The following is a 23,467-nucleotide window of genomic DNA, read 5'->3' on the forward strand; positions in this document are numbered from 1 at the left end:
TCATATGCCATAACTTTTCTTACTTTTGATGTTTAAAGGAAACGTGATACAGAGGCAGGCAAATTAGAAACAATCGACTCAAACGGACACGCATGTGCATTCCCCACCGACACGTTTTAATTCTTTGGGAGTAATATGATGACAGGATTGGACAGCGGCGTTCAGCCAAGTCCAGTTCGTACACATTCACACAGCAAAGTTGCACAACACGGCAAAGCATCAAAACACAATCATAAAAACACAAAGAACAACAAAGCATTTACTTCAAAAATGCCGGCAATAAATAGACTGATCTTAATAAATGTATATTCAATACTCTTCTGTACAGGTGATCTGTGAATTACAATACATAGACCGAACGACGTTTATCGGAAACAAACCACGCAGCCACAGACAATGATGTAAACAGAGAAAGGAATAAGGGATGAAGAGATCCCATTCGCGCACACAAACACGCGCACACAAACACACACAGAGGATCCAGAGTATGCCTTTATGAGGCAGAGAATAAGAATGAATACAGTACATCTTTCTCTTTTCCCTCCAAATGAATTTGCACATACATACTCATTCACTCACTCACAGAGGAGCACGGGGAAGCACAATGTCAGGAACATGGGGTGGTGGAATGTGACTCTGCAGTAGAGGGGTCGGAAAGGGGAAAACTGGGAAGAAGGAGGTGTGGAGTTTATTCCTCCAATGTGCGGAAGGCGTTCTGCATGTCTTCCAGCAGCTGCGCGTACTCAGCCTTGATCTTGGGTTCGCCGTCTTTCACTGGATCCTACGGTGACACAGAAAGAGGATAAGTGTCAGCGTGAATACACACCGTGCAGGATTATGAATGGAACATAGTTAATGATATGCCAAATATTACGTAATTTGTGACAGATGAATGCTTCAAACACATAAGGGTTTAAAATTATTCCTAAAAGTTTAAAATGTTTAGGCTATTTGTTACTACAGAGTAAATTGGATGGCATTGAGAGAGCTGACAATCTGAAATAAGAGTTAATATTTATATTTTTCCAGCTATCAACAAATCAAACACAACAAAATAATTATTGCACAAATCCTACAAGCAACTAAAATGTATAAATGGTAGATTATTCCTCTAGACTGATACAGGGGACAACTATACAAGACAATACCAATACGCTTAAATAAATATCAAATGATTGCACACCTTGAACTTCATGGAACTGATCCTGTAGAGTATTTCTCCCATATGCTCCCTGATCATGGCCCATGTGATCTTGTTGTCACTCTGAGCTGTGGTCTCCACCGCGTGCCGGGCCATGTCGTAGAAAGCGATCATGTTGGAGAGAACTCCCACCGTCTTATAGAACGGGCAGAACCTAGAAAGCACCCCCACCAAAAAAAAAAAACAGTTATATTCTGTTGACATATACCCAAATCGAATGATATAAAATTTAAATGTATTACGATTTACTTAAAAAATTGGCAAGAGTTGCCAGTTTCACCTGTCATAAGGAGTATAGCCATTCTGCTGCAGGAAGTCATCTTTGATCAGTTTAGCAACTTCTAGGGTGATTTTGTCAGTTTCTGCCAGTGATGCCTGTTTGAAAGAGCAACCAGAATGCAACATTATAAATCTTCAGATATGAAAGAAGTAACAGACGTGCAATCGAAGTTGAAAAGGGAATTACTCTCTGAAGTTCATACAATTTGAACCCCCCCCCCCCCCCCATATAGGATGCCGTCACCTTTTGCCATTTATGTTAAATTACCTTTCCAACAAGCTGCACGATCTCAGCAAGGTCCTCCTCCTCCTGCAGAATTTCCTTGGCCTTTGTGCGCAGCGGTACAAACTCAGGGAAGTGCTTATCATAGTATTCATCCAGGGCCCGAGTGTACTTGCTGTAACTGATGAGCCAGTTCACTGAGGGAAAGTGTTTCCTTTGAGCCAATTTCTTATCCAGACCCCAGAACACCTGAGGAAAAAAAACAAAACAAACAAAAAAAAAAAAAACGACAGCGATAAACCAGAGTAGAGAGAGCTAGCTCTAATCAACTAAGATGATAAACTTAAACAGAAGACTAAGATTTGGCATTGATTACTTACCTGAACAATACCAAGTGTGGCTGAAGTAACAGGGTCAGAGAAGTCACCACCAGGAGGTGATACACTGCAGGGGCACAACATATTCATTTCAACCTGCAGAATTCAGCTTTAGCTGAATTACTCCAGGCACATGCCAGGAAATAATAACTCTTGTTTGTAATTTTTTTGCCTGTCATTATCTAGTTGCATTGTCCAAATTTGTAGAATCAGTTTATGAAAACTTAAGACAAATAGGTCATCACACAAAGAGCACTGTAGAATGTTTTTTTTTAATTAAATACAGTGGCCATGAGCAAGCAGTTAAAACTCTCAATATACAAAAAGCAAATGTATTGTTAGGCTGTATTCTAACTTGGAAGTGTGGGAGCCTGACTCTGCTTTGGAAAACTTCTTCCACAAAAGACGTGAATTAAATGTTGGCCCTCTCCCTCTGTACTCACGCTCCGACGATGCTGACACTGCCCTCCCTCTCAGGGTTGCCCAGACACTTCACTCTTCCTGCACGCTCATAGAAGGAGGCCAGGCGGGCCCCCAAGTACGCCGGATAACCGCTGTCTGCGAACGCACGCGTGGGGCAGATTTTGTTTACCGTGCACGTGGATTAGACAGACATGTTTGAAGTCAGAGGATTTAACAATGCCCAAAGTGCAGGATCCTTTTAGTAGTAAAGGCAGTGGCTCCACCTAGTGGTGGGTGTTATAGATAACATTAATTTAATTGATATGCTGGAGGTTTTGACATCAGTGAAATAGAGCAGTAGATGACCTTTTCATTTCAAGCTCAAATATTGTCCACACGATCGTTTAATCGAAGTAACTTGGACTTTCAAATGTACAAATTAGTTCAAAGTATTTGAATAAAAAAATGGACATCCTAATCCAAGGCTTTTTACTTTAATGCTGGAATAGTGGCTGACCCTTTTCCACCAAACAGCCAAAGTACGTTTTACCTGTTTTGTTAGATGTTTATTTTTGAAACCATGTCGAAGTAAAAGACCTTTCTTTGGAAACTGGTATGTTACCTCATCAATCATATGTAAACAAGGTTGAGCGAGGTGGTGTTAAAAAATACCAGTTTTAAATTCAAATTCGCTCATATTTTGAAACTAGAAATGCTGAAACTTGAAAATGCTGATTTCAAATAGAATTTATAACACTTCTCTTTGTGACTCCCAACCAGTATAGAGAGTTATGATCTCTCTTTAGCTCCCATGATCATCTCCAAGAGTGTGCAAACGTACCAGCAGGCATCTCAGCCAGACGGCCAGAGATCTCCCTGAGCGCCTCGGCCCAACGGGAGGTAGAGTCAGCCATCATGCTCACATTGTATCCCATGTCCCTGAAGTATTCAGACAGCGTTATTCCTGGCAAAACAAACTTAGTTAGTTATCCATTATATAATGTTGATCTTTGTTTAACATGTTCAGAGTTATTTATTCAACCAGGTGCTTTAAATACTTCAATACGGATTGAGTGTTTTCATATCAGCCTGAGCCTATTCCAGATACCTGTGTAGATGGAGGCCTCTCTGGCAGCAACAGGCATGTTGGAAGTGTTGGCCACCAGGGCTGTTCTCTTCATTATGCTCTCTGTCTTTCCATCCACCTCCATGGTCAGCTGTTGGACGAACAATAGAGTCAGCCTCCCCGACCCAAGGAAGTTACAGTTTGACAGTCTTTTTACACAGCTGGATTGTAGTTCATCTTGAGAGGTTTGGTTTGAGGCCTTATGTCTTCTTTCCAGAACATTAATAAATCCTGCCTGGTAGTAATTGTGATTATCAAAACAAGTAACATGTCTGATTAAGATGGACTGGTAAATAAATTAAAATGTTATAGTCTTTTATTGTCATAACTCTTGGTTTTCTCTCCACATTTTAAATTGCTGAGGAGACTGTGAATACGATAATTCTTCATCTCATTATGTGAATGATTTGGAAGTTGGTTATTTATCACAATTACAGTACAATATCATATAATCGCTGTTTAATTGCTAAATTAAATCTAGACAGATTAGATTGGGACTTTACAGTATCTTGTATACAGTGAATACACCTAAGAACACTTGAAATGTCCTAGAGCACAAATATCATTACCCACCTCGGGAAAGTCTCGCAATACTTCTGACATCTCATTACCGCGCTCCCCGCAGCCGACATAGATGATAACGTCACTGTTGGAATACTTGGACAGTGACTGGGAGATGACAGTCTTGCCACAGCCGAAGGCTCCTGGGATGGCTGTGGTTCCCCCCTGAACACACCTGCAATGAACCATGACAGCAAAATAGGTATTAATCAAAGTGTATTTAATTTTGCAGAATATTTAATAAGTATGTCACATTTTAAAAAATTGCTTGCGGAAAAGATTTTAAAAAGTTAGGAGGTGGAGAGGCTCACGGGAAAAGAGCATCCAGCACTCGTTGTCCAGTCAGCAGTGGGTGATTGGCTGGCAGCTTCTCTGTGACAGGTCTCACTTGTCTAACAGGCCACACTTGCACCATAGTAAACTTTTCCTTCACTCCCTCAAACTCCAGCTCCATCACTACATCCTGCAACGGAAACAAATGGCATAAACACCCTGAACCCACTGACGGTCGCATAGCACCATCGCTGAGGAGAGTGTGTTCAACCCACAGATATGTCGTAGTTTCCAGGGGGGGCCACGTATGTTACCGTGCCCCTGTTTTTTGGAGGAAGCATGATCTTGTGCCGGATGAGAGAGTTCTCATACACAAGCCCATAGATGTCTCCTCCAGTGATGTGACTGCCAACCTGATTGTGAGAGAGCAAAAGAGTCACGAAAAAAAATTCAAAATTTGGCAAGGGTATATTTGTACGAACACCCACCCGCAGGCTTTTGCTGGGAGAAAATTCCCATTTGAGATCTCGGTTGAGGGATCCGATGTTTACACCTCTTGGGATGTATATACTCTGCGTGATGTCATTGATGTCCTTTAAGGGCCGCTGGATACCATCAAAGATGGACCCCATAATTCCTGGTCCCAACTCTACAGAGAGCGGTTTCCCTGTTCGCAACACAGGGTCTCCCACGGACACACCAGCTATGCTCTGGCTAAGGAAAACCTGATTTTAACAACCCTCCGGCCGTTCTTGAAATAGACTTTTGCTGTCCACTTTAAATTACGTGCGCATTCACACACAAATACATGCTGTCTTGCTGCGACTAACTTTCATTCCTCTCCTTTCCAGCACATACCTCCGCCTCTGTAGGTTTTCCTCAACATGTTCTCTGCTCACATTACAGATCACATTGTCATCTGTAAACATCATGGTCCATGGAGATTCCTGTCGACCCTCATCTGTCAGCCTGTCTATAACCATTGCAAACAAGAAGGGGCTCAGAGCTGATCCCTGATGGAGTCCCACCTCAACCTTGAACTTTTCTGTTACTCCTACATCACACCGCACTCTCTCACAGCTCGCATACATGTCCTGCACCAGTTTAAAATACTTCTCTGCCACTCAAGACTTCCTCATACAATACCAGAGCTCCTCTCTCGGCACCCCGTCATATGCTTTTTCTAAGTCTACAAAAACACAATGCAGCTCCCTCTGGCCTTCTTTGTACTTCTCTATTAGCATTCTCAAAGCAAATACTGCATCTGTAGTACTCTTTCTAGACATGAAGCCATACTGTTGTTCACAAATGCTGACTTCTGCTCTCAGTCTCGTTTCCACTACGCTTTGGCTCATCAAATTTATCCCTCTATAGTTGCCGCAATTCTGCACATTCCCCTTATTCTAACAAAAAAAAAAGTACACCATCACACTTCATCTCCATTCTTCGGGAATCTTCTCACTCTCTAAGATCCTGTTGAATAATCTAGTCAGAAACTCTACCGCTGCCTCACCTAGACACTTCCCACACCTCCACAGGTATATCATCAGGACCAACTGGCTTTCCACTCTTCATCCTCTTCAATGCCTTTGTCACTTCATTTTTACGAGTCTCTGCTACTTTGTGGCCAAAGGATTCTGCCTTTTTTTTTTTTTTTTTTTTTTACTTGTGAAGCGTCTTTGAGTGTCATGAAAAGCGCTATAAAAATCCCATGTATTATTATTATTATTATTATTAAAAAAAGGACCATTAGCTTAACAGTAGGCGTATAGAAGACGACACATGGACAATCAAGGATACACGTCTCCTCGTAGACCTGGATGGTAGCCATGTCGCCCTCTAACCTAATGATTTCTCCCACAAGTTCGCTGTGGCCGACACGGACCAGCTCGTACATGGCTGCTCCTGCCATAGCTGTCGCCGTCACCACTAGGGAAAGTAAAACATAAACAATTCAGACAGGCGATCAGTCTGTGTATTGATCAAACATATCCCCTAAGTAGCATTTCTACCCTCAATGATATCCAAATAAAAGATCTTTGTTTAAAGATGCAAATGTGAAAGCCTAAACTAGAACAGAAAATAACAGAATGAAGACATAGCAACAGGACTTCAGCTTATGTATATAGCTTTTCTTCCTTCATTCCCCATATGACTAGTTAAGGTTGGTGGAGTTCATTATGTTTTGTTTTGTTTTTAAAAAATGCATTATGTTGGAGTGATGAAATATCATTTCAGTATTTGTGTGTGGCGGTCACCTGGTCCAGAGACTCCGTGAACATATCCAAACTGGCTCTCCCGTTCTTCATCCCTGATTTTGGGCAGCTTGGATGTGTCCATCTTGGCAGTTATTGGTCTGAGAATGAGAGAAAGCAATCTTCAGCGATAGAAAAAACTATAATTAGACACAACAACAACAAAAGGCTATGAGGCCAAAAACCAAAACCACCATGTCAGAAACCTCGGGGAGCCCTGACCAAGCACAAAAAATGGAAAACGAAGTGATCCAATAAGGATTTGTCCATCAAACTTTTTTCAATTGCCAAATTGAATTAAGGAAAAAATAGCCATTCCTGTGATATGACCAGGCTTAGATAACTATACAAAATTTACACAGCAGTAAGGAAGTTGCCCCCCCCCCCCCCCACACACACACACACGTAGTCCTCTGGCCCCGTTGTGCTCTGCAATCAGACTAAGGCATTGGGACAAAATGAAAAGGGAATCCAACAAACTACGTATGTGATTTAAAAATTCATGAAGGGCCTATGTGAAACCCTAAAGATTTTCTTCAGTGATTTCTTGCTATTTGCACCACTAGTTACTTCACATGCTATAGTGCAGGATTCAGCTGAAAAGCAGGATTTACAAAAGCCATCATCTATCATGATGAGTGAACATCCAATGACTGACATTCCAGTAATGTGTGGAGCAGTTTTATCTCCAGCATTGTATGAAGCTCAGATCACACAATGCTCCAGCCTATCTTATCACCCGTGCACTGTATGCATGCCCTTTTCTGTCCTTCTCAGTGGTTCTCAGATCTTCCTATTTGCCCTCGGTTTCTTCTACCCGTCTGTGCAGGGATAAATTAGCTCCATCAACAGGACAATGCAAGATTTGCAAATTAATATATATATATCTATCAGATCTTAGCGTGTCACAGAACATGAGGAGATTTACCTTGTTTTGACTGGTAATAAGCAGAAAAACGACAATTATATATTCAAAAGGAAGACTTCATTTGAAATCACATTTAATAAAATAACACAAAACAGAAAAGGGGTGAATGTGAGTGCTTACAATGTGCTCTGCACGTCTACGTCAACCCAAAGGCTGATCATACAATGAAAAAGACAGGGAATCCTTTTCTAGTTATTCCAGTTTTCAAGATTTAACACTCAACAAACTTGAGGATAATATTACAAGCCATAAAAAAACGTAAAAGAGGAAAAAAAAGAACTTACAGGAAAATTCAGTGGTCTTATATACAGATCAGGTTATTTCAGATCAAATGTTCATATTAATCCTGTTGAAACATCTTGAAGCAAAAAAAAAAAAAAAAAAGATTTTGTGGGAAACAACAGATTGACCAAACTTATGCCAATCTAAAATCATGAAATAACCATGCAATTGGTATTTAAAATATGTTACTACCTTCTACTTGGTGAGGTTAAGCACCAAGAAAGAGCAGACGGAACACTTGATCATATGATCCTGGCACATGACAGAAAATCGGGCTTTACAGGACACTTTTGAGGAAGTGGAAAATCAGCATGGCGCAAAAGTGGGAAGTACAAATTATGTGTATGTGTGGAAACACTGTCTTGCGATCGTCCACAATAAATGTGCATGAGGCTCACTATAAATGTTTTTTCCACACATTATCCTAACGCTGACCTTAACTGTTGTATTCTGAAAGGTCAATGGAAAAAACAGGAAAAATGGCCTGGTCTTGTCAACAAATGTTGACACTTGACGTCAAAGAAGGGGCATCATACATTGTCAACGGGGTACAGAGTGAAAGCACATCCTATCATCAGAGATTTGAGAGGGATTGTAACGATCTGTGCTCAGTGCGGGGACATTTTAGCTTCAGCACTGCGTTGGTTAAAAAAAAAGAAGAGAATGTCAGATCAGGCCACCGACAGTGAAATGTTACATGTGTGTGGTGACAGGACAAAATATCCTGACAGGCTCATGTTAATTGCGGACTCACTCAAGAGCTAAGGTTAGCTTATCTCACATCAGCAAGAGCCTGGGCCAGTGTTTAACCTTCTGCGCAAAGACAACAACCTCCAACCAGCTATTATGAATTTTTATAATTATTATTATTACAGAATGAAAACGGTTGTCCCGACGGCTGTCACGAAAATGAATCACAATGCGAGAAATACTGTTTGACGGCTATCCACGAAGCAGTGTCTTAGCTAGCTAACACCGCGATGGGGGGGAGAGAGGGTGATTCCCGAAATGCAGTAAACCCATCAAAAACAGTCCTGACGGATCTCTTGTATTTGACATTACCCGTGGACCGCCTCAGATAATCGCCGTAGGTTAGTCTGAGAAACGAAAGCGTCAATCGGAAAGGTCTTACGGCCCGATAGTGGAAACGCTGTCTCTTGCGTTTTGGTGCAGCGGGTGAAATAAATTAATGTTGTTCCACACCGCTGTTCTCGTTATAATATGGTTGCTACGCTTATCAAAGAAAGAAACGTATCACTCACCGTTTGTTAGAGGAGTGTTGATTTACCGTCTTCCTTTAGGAGAAAAGATGCGAGCTGCGATGCGTGACAGCGGACCGAGATCAGCTGACTTCATTCACTCGCCGTTCGGTTTAACTGCTCAACCAATGCAACCGGCGCCATTTTGGATCCGCCCCGGCAAAACGGCGAAGATGTTAAAGAGAAGATGCTTCACTAGTCTTCGACTACAGAGCCCGCCCGGCGCAAACTAAACATTCATTCTTACTAACCCATTGCTCGTCTGCACGGAGCTTCTTCTTTTGACTTCCTGTAATTGTATTTAAAAATGTGTTATTGGGACGAACGCCTCACTATCTTGATTTCTTTTCTCAACTCATTCATATACAAGCACATTTTTACAGTCGAATAAGACTTATCGCACAGATAGATCATCTCTTTATTTTAGCGCGCTACCGTCATCTGCGCTCATCATCGTTGGTAGTCGCCAGTGTTCAACATCTTTGGAGCAGACCCTGAGCCAAGATGGAGTGATTTTTTCCCCCGATTTTTTTATACAAATTATAAACAAACAACTTTTCAGGAATTGTATCTATTATTACATCTAACGTTTGTGCTCTATCTTGTATTAGCGCGCATTCAGATTGTGTTTGTCGGATATATCTATGTTTAAATTATTCTGTTGTCGCTGATATATTCCGAAATATTTAATAAATCTGCCTTTATTTCCAGAATTCGCACTTGACAAAAATAGATGGGGTCTTATCAAGCTCCTACGTTAAAAAATTGTACCCTGATCTTGACCTTTCAGGGCAATCTTGAAGGCTTCATACATCGACTCACTTATTAATGTCGCAGTTGTAATGTAGTTCCGTCATACTATTTCGAATTAATAACACCATGGTGATTGAATGATGCCATTATATTCATTATGAATGGATTCAGCTGGGTCGTGTCGAGACGGCGGATACCCGAGAAACAACATTCAGGTAATCAAAAGCCCAAAGTACATAGTAAGGCTTGTGCGCATGCGGGGGTCAGGGTTGACAATCTCCTCACAGTCGTGGAACGAGTGCGGCGGCGGCTAAGCTAGTAGCAATCATCGTAACTAGCTACATGTGGAGGGTAAAACGGGAGACATCCCCGACCCTAACTCTGTCAAAATTCCTTATTTTTTACCCACCACAACTCCATAATTGAGCATTTTCGAAATTAAGGGATAATATCTGTTTACAATGAAAGGGTGAGTGTGAGCTTTTGGGTCACGAATAAGCAGCTTAACACGAGTAAAGTTTTTCACGTCTGCTTTTTCTACAAGGGGAGACGGGGAGGAGACGACGAGGCTAGCTAGCTTGCTAAGCTATTTTTTTATTCTAGTGCAAGACCTAGACAGCACCGTTTCTGAAACACATTTGTCTTAGATTCCCTCGTCAGCATTAGCTGCGTATAGCTTTGTGCGGAATACCGCCCCGTGTTGCTAACTAGCTCACTTACCGCTGGAGGCTGAGTCAGTAAAAGCTAACTTGAGCTAAATATGCAGACTATGACCTCTGATCATTTCTGTGTGATCCATCAATACCTGGATCAACCCAGGTGAACTTCAGCTCCCGCAAAGTTACTTAGCAAGTCAAGTTGCTGATGAGCTTATCCAAGTCAGTCAATTCTGAACAACTCTGTGCACGACACTTAGCTGACTTAGAGTTACCTGTGAGTGCCAGCTTGCCTACTGTCACCCGATCTGTGCGTGTAACCAGACTCGTCAGTTCCTAGTCGAACTTGGGATCCATTAACACGTAATTTCCAAAGTTTCTGTTTCCCAAACTTAATAAGTGACGTTGAACGGATGCTTGTAATTACATCATACCGAACGACACGTGACTGTCAACAGCTGTTTTTGGATGTGTAGTTCTATAAATACCAGCGTGATCACCTCAAATAGGCAAACTGGAATGTTGTTATTTTGGGCCCCCTAGATAATAAAGAATAATAACTGTATGTGTAGGATACATACATCATGGGTATTGCTATTTAGTATTTTAGCGAAATTGAAACAATATAAGGATGGCTAATTTAGAAAAAGTATCCAGCTTGCTTATCTGCTCATTTCTGCACTGTCAATTTGACATCCACTTTTGTCCTGAGTGCTGTCTTGTATCTGGTGTCAGCTATTTGACCGTTTTGCTCTTGTTCCAGTAGCCGGATCGAGCTGGGGGATGTTACGCCCCACAACATTAAGCAGTTAAAACGCCTGAACCAGGTCATCTTCCCTGTCAGTTATAATGACAAGTTTTACAAAGATGTGCTGGAAGTTGGAGAGCTTGCAAAGCTAGGTAAGAAGTGCCACTCATGATATTCATTGCATATAACTTTGAATAAACTATTTAAAATTAACTGATGTTAAACATTCTTTTACACTAAACAAGGACACAAAAATAATCAGATAAAGACCATCAGTCAGGGGAACCATGCTAATTTAAACTATTTTTTTTCTATTTGATTTCCAAACAAATAGTTGAAAGCATCATATTTAACACAGCACTTTACGGTAGGAATCATAGTAAAGTTAATAGTAGCAGCTGGTGAAGTACAATCTGATTGCCAATTCCAGTTGACCTCTCATATAGACAGTAAAAGCACTGTGAAATTCTTCTCTTCAAGATGCTATTTAATTGGAACTTTTGTGTCATTAAGCTATAATAATCAAGTGGCACTGTATGATTGATTGATTGATCATTTCTTTTTTTGTCTCACAGCATACTTCAATGACATTGCAGTTGGAGCTGTGTGCTGCAGGGTGGACCACTCTCAGAACCAGAAGAGGCTGTACATCATGACACTTGGCTGTTTAGCACCATACCGTAGACTTGGAATTGGTAAGAAAATAATCACAATCTGCTATAGATGCACCATGTCATATTGCCCATGATAAAGATCTTTAGCTGTTTGTTTTCCTGCCAACATTAGTTTATCATTGCTTCCTCAAGGTACAAAGATGCTGAATCATGTGCTAAACATCTGTGAAAAGGATGGCACCTTTGACAACATTTACCTGTAAGTGTTTGAATACAGAAGACTGTCATGGATTTAAGTTTATTTTTTCTTTCTTTTGGCACTTAGATAAAAGATGAGCACCTTACCAACATTAACTTGTGTTCTGTTTTCACCTTAATAGTCATGTGCAGATCAGCAATGAGTCAGCCATCGACTTTTACCAGAAGTTTGGTTTTGAGATCATCGAAACAAAAAAGAATTACTACAAGAGGATAGAGCCTGCAGATGCCCATGTGTTGCAGAAGAGTCTGCGCAGCCCATGTGCACCCCCCACCAGAGAGCTTCAAAAGACAGAGTAGAGGCACAGCTTTTGGAAAGAGTACAGATGTGCCCAGCTCCACAGAAACAGAACTGTGACAAATGCCCCAGGGTCAACATGTTCAACTCTTTCTTCAAAGGACGCTAAAAGAGAAAACAAATTTAAAGTACAAAATTGCTGCATTTATTTTGGAAATGGCTCACTTTTTGATTTTGCATATTTTATTGTTCCCCTTTTCCAGAAATAGACAATTGAAAATTAAAAGAAAAGTTTCCAAAAGGGTTCAATTGACACTGTTGCCAGCCACAGATAGTTTTGGATTTGGCAGAGGGGCTAGGCAGTGGTGTGTGTTCATATCCTTCATTGCTGCTGAGATGTTTTATGAAGTTGTATAGCTAATGGGGATGTATCTACACGTTTGATCAAAAGAAAACTGTTGGTTTGAAGTGTTGAAGATATTTTAAAGATTATCTCTGAAAGACATGGTTCAAGCAATGCTGTGTACAAATTAAGTTGTCTTGTTTAACAGACAACTCCATTGCCTTGTTGCTTAAACCCTGGGATTTATGGGATGTGTCATGCCCAGGTGGAGAATAGCAGACAAGTACCCCCTGGGAAAAGGCTTTTTGATCAGTTTTAAGGTGGTGGGGAGGCTTGGTCACCCCTCATAATTTGCTGAAAACCTTTTTTTTTCCCCCAACCTTGGAATTAAAACACCTTCAACTGTTTCTGTTATTCTGATTTTTACAATGAGATGGCAAATGGTTCAGAGGTTCTCCTGGGTTTACTGCTATGCATGGAAACATTAAGACACATTAACAACCTGACAAATTATAATAATGAATGTGTTTTATCAAAAGGGAAAGCCAAATAACTTGGGATTGCATTGTTTTACTTGTTAAGTTAAAGGTGTGTGAGAATATGTGTCCTAAGCGCAGTAAATTGTTTAGATACATCTCACCTTTTAACACCTTACATAGCTGCCTCACAGAACTGGTCTTCTCCAACTTAGCCCAGGTCAGGTTCTGATGTAACATAAAACATCTTTATTAGATTTTTGAGGCTCAAGTGATCGTTTGGTATGGTCTTGAACAGTGTATTACCCAGAGGAAGCTCTGACTCCAATGCATGCAAGGAGACTTGTGTCCTCTCTACTGTAGTATAAGCATGTTTTCATTTCTTTGAAGAATTTTATCTTTTCTGGAGCTCTATATTGTAAGACTTTTTAACGTCTAAATAAAGGAATTACTATTTGCACTATGCGTGTTATGTTCGTCTCTTTGAGGGATTTTCTTTAATAATTACCACAAGCTCACGATCGCTCATTTTGGATAAATGAAGTACAACGTAACTTGGTGTATTCGATGCGAACCCATGTTTGCCGAGCCATTCTGATTTGCTGATTGGTTGAGACGTCTGTCATCTGAAGGCTATTGGTCTTTAGCTTCCGGAAACCCTCCTCCGACGACACGAGGTTAGGTCTACTCAGATTGTTTTGAGAGATGAGTTGAGTTGAATGATCTGCTAGCATACCGTTAGCCTCCAGGCGTTTAAGTTTTCGCAGAGGTCCTCAATCCCTAAATGTTGAGTTTAGAGATAGGTGGAAATTAAACTACTTTTTCAACTTATAATCAGCAGAGTAGCGAAGGAAATCGGCTCTCATCTGACCCTTAAAACCATGCATTGTAACGGAGCTAAGCTAGCTTTTGGCGAGCAAGCTAAGAGAAGGCTAGGTGGGAAGGTAATTGCTCGGATTGCTTCATTTCTCCTTGTTAAGTGACGGAATGGCTCTGTATGTGGATGTGTTAGTCATTGCATTGAATAGATAACACCTTCACGTTCAATGTAATCTATTCACTATCGTACAATGAGGCTGTAATGCTCACGCAGATTACTTTAGGTTAGCTGTAAGGCTAGCTACATTTTCATCAGCTAGTTGTTGTTGAGGACCAGTGTCGCTTAATGAGTAGACTATCATGTTTGCTTTGACAACGTAACCGCAATACAAAGATGCAAACATTGATTTGTGGTCATATATGCTAATGTTTTAAAAAAAATATGGTATGATTAATTGCAGGACGGTCACGAAAGACATTTGAGGATCAGCTGGTAATTGTGGTGACTGGCCTGGGACCTTATCATACAGGCAACTATCAGGAAAGGATGCCAGAGATGACTGAAACTCAGACACCTGGTCGAAAACCAAAGTAAGTTTTATGCTGGCTATTGATGTGATTTTTATTAAAACTAGTGAGAAATAAGTTATCTTTTCAAATTGCTTTTACAGAAAAAAGAAAAATAAAGAGTCCCACAATGCAGGTGAGATTATCTTGCTGAGTAGCTACAACAGATTCGCTATTGGATGACTCTTGAAATTAGACATTAAGGTTATATTTTTTTCCTTTAGTTGAAAGACACAGAAAGGAGAAGATAAATGCTGGAATTAACCGTATAGGAAATCTTCTGCCCTGTTCCCAGGCACTCAAACAGGTAAATAAAAGTTTCCGTTACGGTTTCTTTTACCCAATTAACATAATTGTCTGTGTGTATCTGTCTGGGTGGTTACTTTAATGGCTTGGCATTCAGGATGAACCGATGAGTGTATTTAATGTATGAAGGCCTAAATGCATCTAATAATTAACATTTTGAGACATTTTTACAAATATACAACCTGTCTCTTTGGCTAGAGTAAGAACATGATTTTGGACCAGGCTTTTCGCTACATCACTGAACTGAAGAAACAGAATGACGCAATGCTTTTGGAAGGAGGAGATAAAGTCCAAGGTGAAGTTAAAACCCCAGTTAAACCTTTAATCAGCCCAGTGGTTTTTGCTGTTGTACATTGAGCTGTTCAAATTTTATGAGATTATTCTCTGTGTACCTGGTGTCAATGCAGCCGAGGAGATCCGGCGGTTGCGGCGACAGTTGGAGGACTTACGAAAGGAGAGTTCTCACTACATGGAGCTCCTCAAAGCCCATGATATCAATATATTGGAAGATCCTACTGTGAACTGGAAAGGAAAACAGCGCAGTGCCAAGGTGGCAAAGGTGACTCCCACGCATCAACTCCCGAAAGGAATTATTGTCTATTCTAACGGTAATGTTGTGTGCCCGACGGGAAAAGAAACAAGCCCGGGAAAACAGACATCTGATACATTAATTCTTCAGTCATCCTCTGAGGTCACGGCTAGGTTGAGAGTTAATGGAGCTGTGCTGCAGGTTAATTCCTCCAACCCTGCACTTAACCCTGGTTCAGCCATCGGACCCAACCAGTCAATGCCTGGCCTTGCCATGGTGGAGCAGTGTGTGATTGAGAAGCCAGTTACCGCTCCCTCTCTTCCACCCTCTGTGTCTTACATCACTCTTCAGCTCCCTACAGCAAACACAGCTCTGCCACAGCAACCTCAGCCTGCTGCCTCAGCCCAGACTAATATAGTAACTACTTCAGCCTCTCATCTCTCCACTGAAAGTTCTGCCCCACCTGTGTCTAGCCTCACTATGTCTACTCAGACTGTAACTGCACCCAGAACACCAGAGGTTTGTTCATGGGTCACACAGGACACTACCTTAAGGACTGTTAATTACACTGCAATCCCTACCAGCCAAGCCTTGCTTAGGTCAGGGGCAGCTGGCAGTACTCAGACTACCTGGACGACACTGCAAATGGCAGGGAACACCGTTCAACCGGTCTGCCAGAGTCTTCCCAACCAAGATGTTAGCAGCACCTTCCAGGCTGTCCAACAAGTGACTGCGACCTCCGGCCCCGTGAGTAACAAACCATCTCTTCAGCCTGTTCAAATTCAGATGCAGCCCCATGTGCCTGTACAGCAGGCCCCGATTGCTGCCCAAATTCAAGCACAGCCATTTCAGAGACCATCCCAACTACGACCCACAATCCTGAACCAGACACAGGCAGTTCTAGCGCCCCAACCTCAGTGTGCTGTTCTTCCACAGTCAGCCATAGTCCCACAACCCACTGTTGTAGCTCACCCTGCCATTGTGTCACAACCCCAGTCTGCTGTACTGCAACCAGCATCACTGGTTCCCCATACCCCGACGGCCCTCATTTCTCAGCAACAGACACTTCCTCAGCCAGCCCTGGTACCTCAGCCACAGGCTACTGTACTGCCCCTCCTTCAGACCATGCAGGTGCTTCAGGTCAACCCAACTGGAGCAACTGCCTCAGGGGTCACTGCATCCCAGAACACCAACAACCCAAGTGTTGTCATCCTTCAACAGGCTAACGCTTGTCCTACCCAATCAGTAATGAGAGAAGAAGTGACCAATCAGACACCTTGTCAGCATATTGTAATAATCCAAGCACCCAATCAGACAGCACCTGCTCCACAGAATACACAAGTTGGCATGGTACCTGCTGCAGTACCCACAGCCATACCTACTGTGTCAACTCAAATACCCACAACCGGCTGTGCGACAACTGCCACTTCCTTACAGAGTGTCGGGGGAAAGCAGCTTGTCCATATTCTTCCCCGCCCTGTTCAGCCTCAAATGAACCAGACTGTGCAGGTCAGCCAGACATCGACATCACAGACTGTCCCAGCAACCCCACAGACCATCACTGTGAATGGCCAGGTATTTGCATTGCAGCCGATGAAGACCTCCGACAAATCCCCCTCACAGGGTGGCCAGAGTACCCTCCAGCTCGTCCAGCCCACCACTACTGAGGAACCAACAACTAATGTGGCCCTCAACAGTCTAGGGGCCCTCAGCAGTCTCAACCAGAGTATCTCCCAGGGCCTTTCCCTCAGTATCTCTGGCCAGAGCAGCGGTCCAACTTCTGCTTCTCCTTCGTTAATTCAGCAGAAACTGCAAAATCCCCCCGTGCCTGCAACTGGAAGCACAGTTGCTGTGCCTGCACAACAATTACAAGTTCCTTGTTTGAGCCCAGTCAAATCAGGGCTAGTGGTGAATGCTCCAAAGCTCCCAGGCAAGAAGCTTCGCACCATGTCAAGTTCAAAACGATCAGTCACTAAAAAGTCCAAACCAGGAAAGAAAAAAGACCTCAGTCAGGTGCTAGCTGCTGTCCCTATCTCAGCTAAGGCTACAACTACTGCTGGACAAAACACAGATGTTTCACTAGCTCAGTACTCCTCTGTAAAAGTCACAGACATTCCACCTGCGAATTCCTCAACTGCCCCAGCAACAATTTGCAGTGAAATTGAAGGAAAAGTTGTTAATACACAAGGCACATCAAAAACGATTTTGTCTACATCTAGTTCTCCCACTGTACTCACTCAAACCTGTCCACAGAGCAGAAACTCTGTCAGTGTATCTCAAAATGATGATGTATTCTGTCACGCCAACACTAGTGTTACAGCAACTGCACTTACAGTTGTGAGTGCTACAACAGCCAAACCATTCGATAGTGCAGCTGTTGCCATTGAAAGTAAACCAACAGGAGTGTCAGGAAACAGTACTTCTGGAACCGAACTTGTAATTTCAGAGATTAAACAACCAGCTGCCAGTACATCAACCAATGCGACTCAAATTAAATCAACTGCCACTTCTGCTATTTCTAGACAGACCAGATCGGTTGTCAGCTCTGAGGGTGCCACTAACACTCGAAACATTTCCACAACAGTTTATACGGTATGTCTGACCCCCATCTGCACCACAGCCGTTGCACCAGTATCTTCAGTGCAGACTCCTCAACCAACCTTAGTATGCAACCTTGAGGGATCAAATACCCCAAATCCTCCAAGCTATAACAAACTGGAGCCCCAGTGCACTACTTCGGAGTCTGTATCCACAGTGGCTACACTCCCTTCCTCTACACCAACTGGTTCAGCAGTTCACAATACAGTAACAACCCCAACGAGTTCAGAGTACCGGAAAAGGGCCGTTCCCAGTCGAGCTCTAACGCAACAGACAGTTATGAACACAACAATATCCCCTGTCTGCCATTCTGCAGAAATCAAACCTCCAAGCCCCCCTGGAAGAAACCGGGAAGGTCAGACAGAGACACATTGCACATTAACAGCAGAAAAGGAAGGTTCAGTGGCAACTACATCTGACACATCTAATAAAGAATTTGTGCCATCTCAAGAGGTGTACACTGATTTAGATGACCAAACTATGGATCACCCCATAGTGTCAAGTAGACAAGCAGATTCCCCCATGTCTACAGGTGCGGGGGGAGGCAGAGGCTTTTCTGTGGCATCTATGCTTCCTCAAGGGCACAGCATCAGTGCATCATCTGGTTCATATGGAACATTTACATTCACAACAGAGCAGGCTGAGATGCTTGCTTTGGCCATGTTAGAACAGGACAGCCCTGGGAGGAGGACTGGGGGCTGCTCTGGGGAAAATGCTGTTTCAACAAGCCCCTCCACAACTACGTGGGAAACCCCTAAAACTTCACCAGTGTCAAGCAGTAAAGAAAGAACCGCCACTGGACATCAGGCAAAAGTGACTAAACCCATGGACACAATAACAGCCAAACCAGCATTCCAAGTGTCTGTCAGAGGACATGTTGTTGATGGGTCTGTTAGTGGGTCCAGAGGAACCAGACACCCACAAAGCTCATCTAATCTTATCTCATACTCCCAGTCACAGTCCCTTCCTCAGGTCCAGTCTCAAAGCTCATCCCAGAGTGGCAGCGTGGCTAGCCTGAGTATCAACAACCTAATTAGGCCCAGCTCCAGTCAGCAGCCCTATCCTGGTTCTCCAAATCTGGCTGGCCAACACGGTTCAGTTCCATCACCTGTTGGAACCTCAGCACATATATCCCAGCCCTCCAACAATGCTCTCTCACCCTGCTCTGGCGCAGCTCAGGTGACAGAGTACACCCCGATAAAGACTGCGTTAATGAGGGCTCAAGCTGAGCGTCAAGTAAAGATCATTTCCAAACGGCAGGCCCAGGAGGAGGTGATGCTTAACACTGGGAAGCGTCCCAAACCATGTCCACCATCAGCTACAGGTGTCAGTCATATGGATGTGAAAGCAGCAGACCACAGTCAGATGATGGTGGGACAGCATGCTCCCACATCTTCAGCCATGAAAAGAATTAACTCTGAAGGCGGAGTCACCCTTTTCTCCACAAACTCCTTCATGAGCCCAGTAGTTCGGCCCTCAGATGGCCACTGCCCTCCACAAGGACCGCCTGAGCAGCAGAGTCAGCCTCTTCATCCACCCCAGGGTCATCAACAACATACTGCAGCCCAGCCTGGCCAGCACCTGGGAGGGAACCTTTACATGAAACAACAGCAGCAGCAGCAGCAGCAGCAAGACCAACAAAGACATTTGTATCATTTACAACACCACTTAACGCAACCTGATTCTGCACAGCGGCACTCCATACACCAGAGGGCCCTTCATCAGCAGCAAGAGCAGCAGCATGTGCATAAGAAACGAGGACTTGTCAGAGGCAGCCAAACTGGTTCATCTGCTGGAATGCAACAGAAGCAGCATCACCTAGAAAAGCCTGGTGTTCAGCAGCACTCGCATCAGCAACAGACCCAACATCAACAGCATACACAGCAGCAGCAGCAGCCCCAGCAACATCCGCAGCAGACGCATCAACAATCACAACAGCATCAGCAGCCAACACAACACCAACAGACGCATCCTCAACAGCACCAACAGCAGACGCTTCAGCAGCAGCAGCCCCAAGCGCAGCATCAACACCACACACAGCAGCAGCAGCAACAGTTACAGCAACAGCAAAACTCCCACACCAGACACCAGCAGCATCTGCAGCAGCAAATCCAGCAGCAACAGCAGCACTTTAGACACCAGGAAAAGAGCTGTGAAGCCCAGGCAGCTGGACCCCGGGCGCACCACAACAACCACCTGGCCCAGCAGGAACACCTTAAGGTTTGTGAACAGTATTACATGATTTATCTCATCTCTTTAAAACAAAGCCCTCTATTTTCTAATGCACAATTGTTGATCTTTTCTTTCCTTCCTTTCTAAACTTAGCTGTATGTATTTCTAAAACTATTCAATATAAATGATCAAACAAGAAATATAAAAACATGGGGTGAGCTACTGTTAAAGTATTCAAGACATACTCTGAAATGTTTGCCGTGTTTTGAAGATAGGCTCCTTGCTTTTATTTATCTATTTAGCAATCGTCTTTGGAACCGACATTCCCGATTCGATTCCTGGCTCCTCCTAGTGTGTTGTATTGTTGTTGAGCAAGATACTGAATCCCTAACTGCTCCCCTGGCACTGGTCGACGGCAGGCTACCGCTCATGGTTCATCCATGATGGGTTAATTGCAGAGAGCAAATTTCCCCACGAGAAGGATAAATAATTATCTAAAAATTGGTATAAATTTGCTCACAATTGGTCCAATTTTTATCATGGATATTTTTTTTGACTGATAATTTTTATGATTATAGAATTTACATTTTTGGCAATTTTTCCTCTCCCTAGCCTGGTCAGGATCACAATGCTATGCAGAGGATGATGAGCTCTAGGACCATCGAGCATCAGCTCTTGTCTCCCCCCAGCAATCCTGTGTCTCGGTCATCAGACCTGGCCTGCGTGCCATCACGTCAGGAAAGCCACCGTGTTTCCAACTATTCTGCAGAGGCACTCATAGGGAAAACCTCCTCCAGCGGTGAACAGCAGCAGCGTATGGGCCTTCACCACCAACCTGGCCGTAGTGCTGCGCAGGAGCAGCCAGACCTCCAGGGTTACCTTGACACATCTCGAGGAAAGGCAAACATTGCACACAACCCACAGAACAGGCTGCCAGCGGACCACACTGGCTCCGCTGATGTCCAACGGGTTTCGGAGTGTCCGCCTTTTAAGAATATGGGTGGAGGACCAGGAGCACATCAGCTCAGCGGCTTCGATGCCCAGGTATCTCGTGGCAGTGAAATGGCCCCCAAATCGGTGCCTCCCACCCAGAGGGGGCCCCCTGGGCAACAGCAGGGCAGTTTCAGAATGGGTGTGGGACCTCCTGACGTCAGGAACCGTGGCGGCTACACCGGAGTTCATCTGGGTTCACAGGGAGTTCAGGTTGGACCTGCGCTGCTACGTGAGCAGGACAGTTGTCATCAGAGTTTCATGCAAAGTCTTCTTTCCCCTCACCTCCCTGAGCAGAGCAACCACCAGCGGGCAGTGCAGTGTTGTCCTCCAGTCAGCATGGAGTACAGTTGTGTGCCTGGCAGCTCCACAGGAGACCTACAGGCCAAGGCATCGAGCCCAAGTGTACCCCAGACCCAGAAGGCTTCAGCTATGCGGCTGGGTGAGGGCAATAAGGGACATATTTCTCAGGTAAACAATAATATGCACGGAGGCCCAGGTGTCAGAGCAGGTCTCCCCCATCCACCCCCGACTCCGCACAGCGCGTCTGAGCCAGGCCGCTCCTCAGCACCTTCAAGGCCACCCACTGCTGTCAGTCAGCACTCTCGCCACATTGCCCGAGATACTCAGCCTACCAAATTGAGACCTGGTGACCGGCTTCGATCGGGAGCTCTAAGGCCGAGTAATCCCTTTGAGCCAGAGGGTCACCTGCCACTGCCCTCGGGAGGGGGAGTGCTGCTGAGCAGGCCGCAGTCTGGAGGGGAGGCGAGGCGCAGTACGATTGTCCGCTTTATGGCAGATGGTGCTCAGGTTGCTAGTGACAACAACCTGGTTCCAGACCAACATTTAACACAAAACTTTGGCTTCCCTTTTATTCCCGAAGGTGGAATGAATCCCCCGCCACCTATCAATGCTAACTCCACATTCATTCCTCCAGTGAGCCAGCCCAGCACTTCACGCACGCCCTCTCTTTTGCCAGTTGAACCCCAGAACACTTTGCCTTCTTTCTATCCTTCCTATTCCCCAGCAGCTCACCCCAGCCTTCCCAGCGATGTCACGCTCCAATACTTCCCCAATCAAATGTTTACTAGCCCAAGTGCCGACAAGGGCAGTGCCCCTCCCCTCAATAACCGTTTTGGCTCTATTCTTTCTCCCCCTCGCCCTGTGGGTTTTGCCCAGGCTAGTTTCCCTTTGCTGCCTGATATGCCCCCAATGCCCATTGCAAACTCATCTGGAATCACGCCTCATATATCCAACTTCAGTCTCACCTCACTCTTTCCTGAGATCGCCACAGGTATGCCCACCGACGGCTCTGCCATGCCAATGTCTCCCCTACTGTCTCTCTCCAACACCTCATCCGCCGACTCTGGCAAACAGCCCAACCGCCCCGCTCACAACATTAGCCACATCTTGGGACACGACGGCAGCTCGGCTGTGTGAAAAATTGCTGCAGAGTTTTGTGAATGCCACTGTAGACCGTTGAGGAGTGATGAGATTACTTCGTTTTTTTTTTCATTTGATGGTACCGGTTTAACAGTGTAGGTGACACACTTGATAAACAATTCTAGATAGAGGTGACACCATGTAATCCGGTGATTTTCATTGTTTATGCGTTCACCAAATTGGAATATGTTATTCATTCCCTTGGCATAAGTATGAGGTCAATATTGCAATTTGTTATACTTAAAATTGATTTTAAGGGAACTTTGAAATTTTGGTCTGCTCATCTGTCAAATGTTGGTTAATCTGAATCATTGTAAAACAAAATCAGAGTTGAGTCTCCCCTTGGAATTTATTGTATTCTGTTAAGAAAACTCTGCACAGTTACCTACCCATGTAATTTACTAACTTATCAGGTTGTACAGTGCAAAATCTTTCTTTTCCTCCCAACAACTATTTTGTAAATACAAATGTTTCATATCAAAATTGTTAGATTATGTATGTATTTGTAAATAGAGAATTGATAAATAAAGTTTATAAGGTGACCATTGTATTTGCGTCTTGACTGAAGAATTGTGCTTATTTTAGTCCACTAGGTGGCACTTGTAGTAGATTAAAAACTTTTTATAAAGCCCTTGGTTCTCAGATGATGGAATAAGTAAAATGTCCCAACTTTTAGGAGACAACATTGAAAATGTTTTCAGAGCAAAGCACAGATAATGCCAGTTACACATAATGCAACATGAATGTGATTATACGGTTTTGTCTCACTCTACCAGAATGTAGTTAGAATT

The 23,467-nt window shown here is 43.6% G+C and overlaps 3 protein-coding genes across 5 annotated transcripts; 2 read left to right on the forward strand and 1 right to left on the reverse strand.

Annotated features, from left to right (window-relative positions):
* Positions 1–95: 95 nt before the first annotated feature.
* On the reverse strand, positions 96–10,964 carry atp6v1ab (ATPase H+ transporting V1 subunit Ab). Of its 2 annotated transcripts, none has more exons than XM_086151176.1 (15): positions 10,851–10,964; positions 6,701–6,798; positions 6,243–6,371; positions 4,931–5,145; positions 4,718–4,855; positions 4,481–4,632; positions 4,182–4,344; positions 3,591–3,699; positions 3,324–3,446; positions 2,524–2,638; positions 2,084–2,147; positions 1,749–1,952; positions 1,482–1,576; positions 1,184–1,355; positions 96–781 (listed from the first exon to the last, which is right to left on the reverse strand). In XM_086151176.1, the coding sequence occupies exons 2-15, from the start codon at positions 6,780–6,782 to the stop codon at positions 689–691; spliced, it is 1,854 nt and encodes a 617-aa protein (XP_086007302.1). In that variant the 5' UTR covers positions 6,783–6,798; positions 10,851–10,964; the 3' UTR covers positions 96–688. The 2 variants fall into 2 exon arrangements, with proteins under 2 accessions (XP_086007302.1, XP_086007301.1); XM_086151175.1 differs by lacking the exon at positions 10,851–10,964 and adding an exon at positions 9,170–9,327.
* Positions 10,188–13,183, forward strand: naa50 (N-alpha-acetyltransferase 50, NatE catalytic subunit). Of its 2 annotated transcripts, none has more exons than XM_086151180.1 (5): positions 10,188–10,388; positions 11,339–11,475; positions 11,899–12,018; positions 12,130–12,196; positions 12,318–13,183. In XM_086151180.1, the coding sequence occupies exons 1-5, from the start codon at positions 10,381–10,383 to the stop codon at positions 12,493–12,495; spliced, it is 510 nt and encodes a 169-aa protein (XP_086007306.1). In that variant the 5' UTR covers positions 10,188–10,380; the 3' UTR covers positions 12,496–13,183. The 2 variants fall into 2 exon arrangements, with proteins under 2 accessions (XP_086007306.1, XP_086007307.1); XM_086151181.1 differs by having other exon boundaries at positions 11,342–11,475.
* Positions 13,184–13,947: 764 nt separating this feature from the next.
* On the forward strand, positions 13,948–23,218 carry usf3 (upstream transcription factor family member 3). Its single transcript, XM_086151182.1, has 7 exons — positions 13,948–14,196; positions 14,533–14,662; positions 14,743–14,774; positions 14,863–14,945; positions 15,143–15,239; positions 15,352–20,291; positions 20,856–23,218. Exons 2-7 carry the CDS (start codon positions 14,619–14,621, stop codon positions 22,671–22,673), a joined length of 7,014 nt encoding a protein of 2,337 aa, XP_086007308.1. The 5' UTR covers positions 13,948–14,196; positions 14,533–14,618; the 3' UTR covers positions 22,674–23,218.
* Positions 23,219–23,467: the final 249 nt, after the last annotated feature.

This window comes from Fistularia commersonii, chromosome 8 (genome assembly GCF_037954325.1).
Source record: "Fistularia commersonii isolate RoL2024-O1a breed Wild chromosome 8, RoL_Fcom_v1.0, whole genome shotgun sequence".
Classification (NCBI taxonomy): domain Eukaryota; kingdom Metazoa; phylum Chordata; class Actinopteri; order Syngnathiformes; family Fistulariidae; genus Fistularia; species Fistularia commersonii.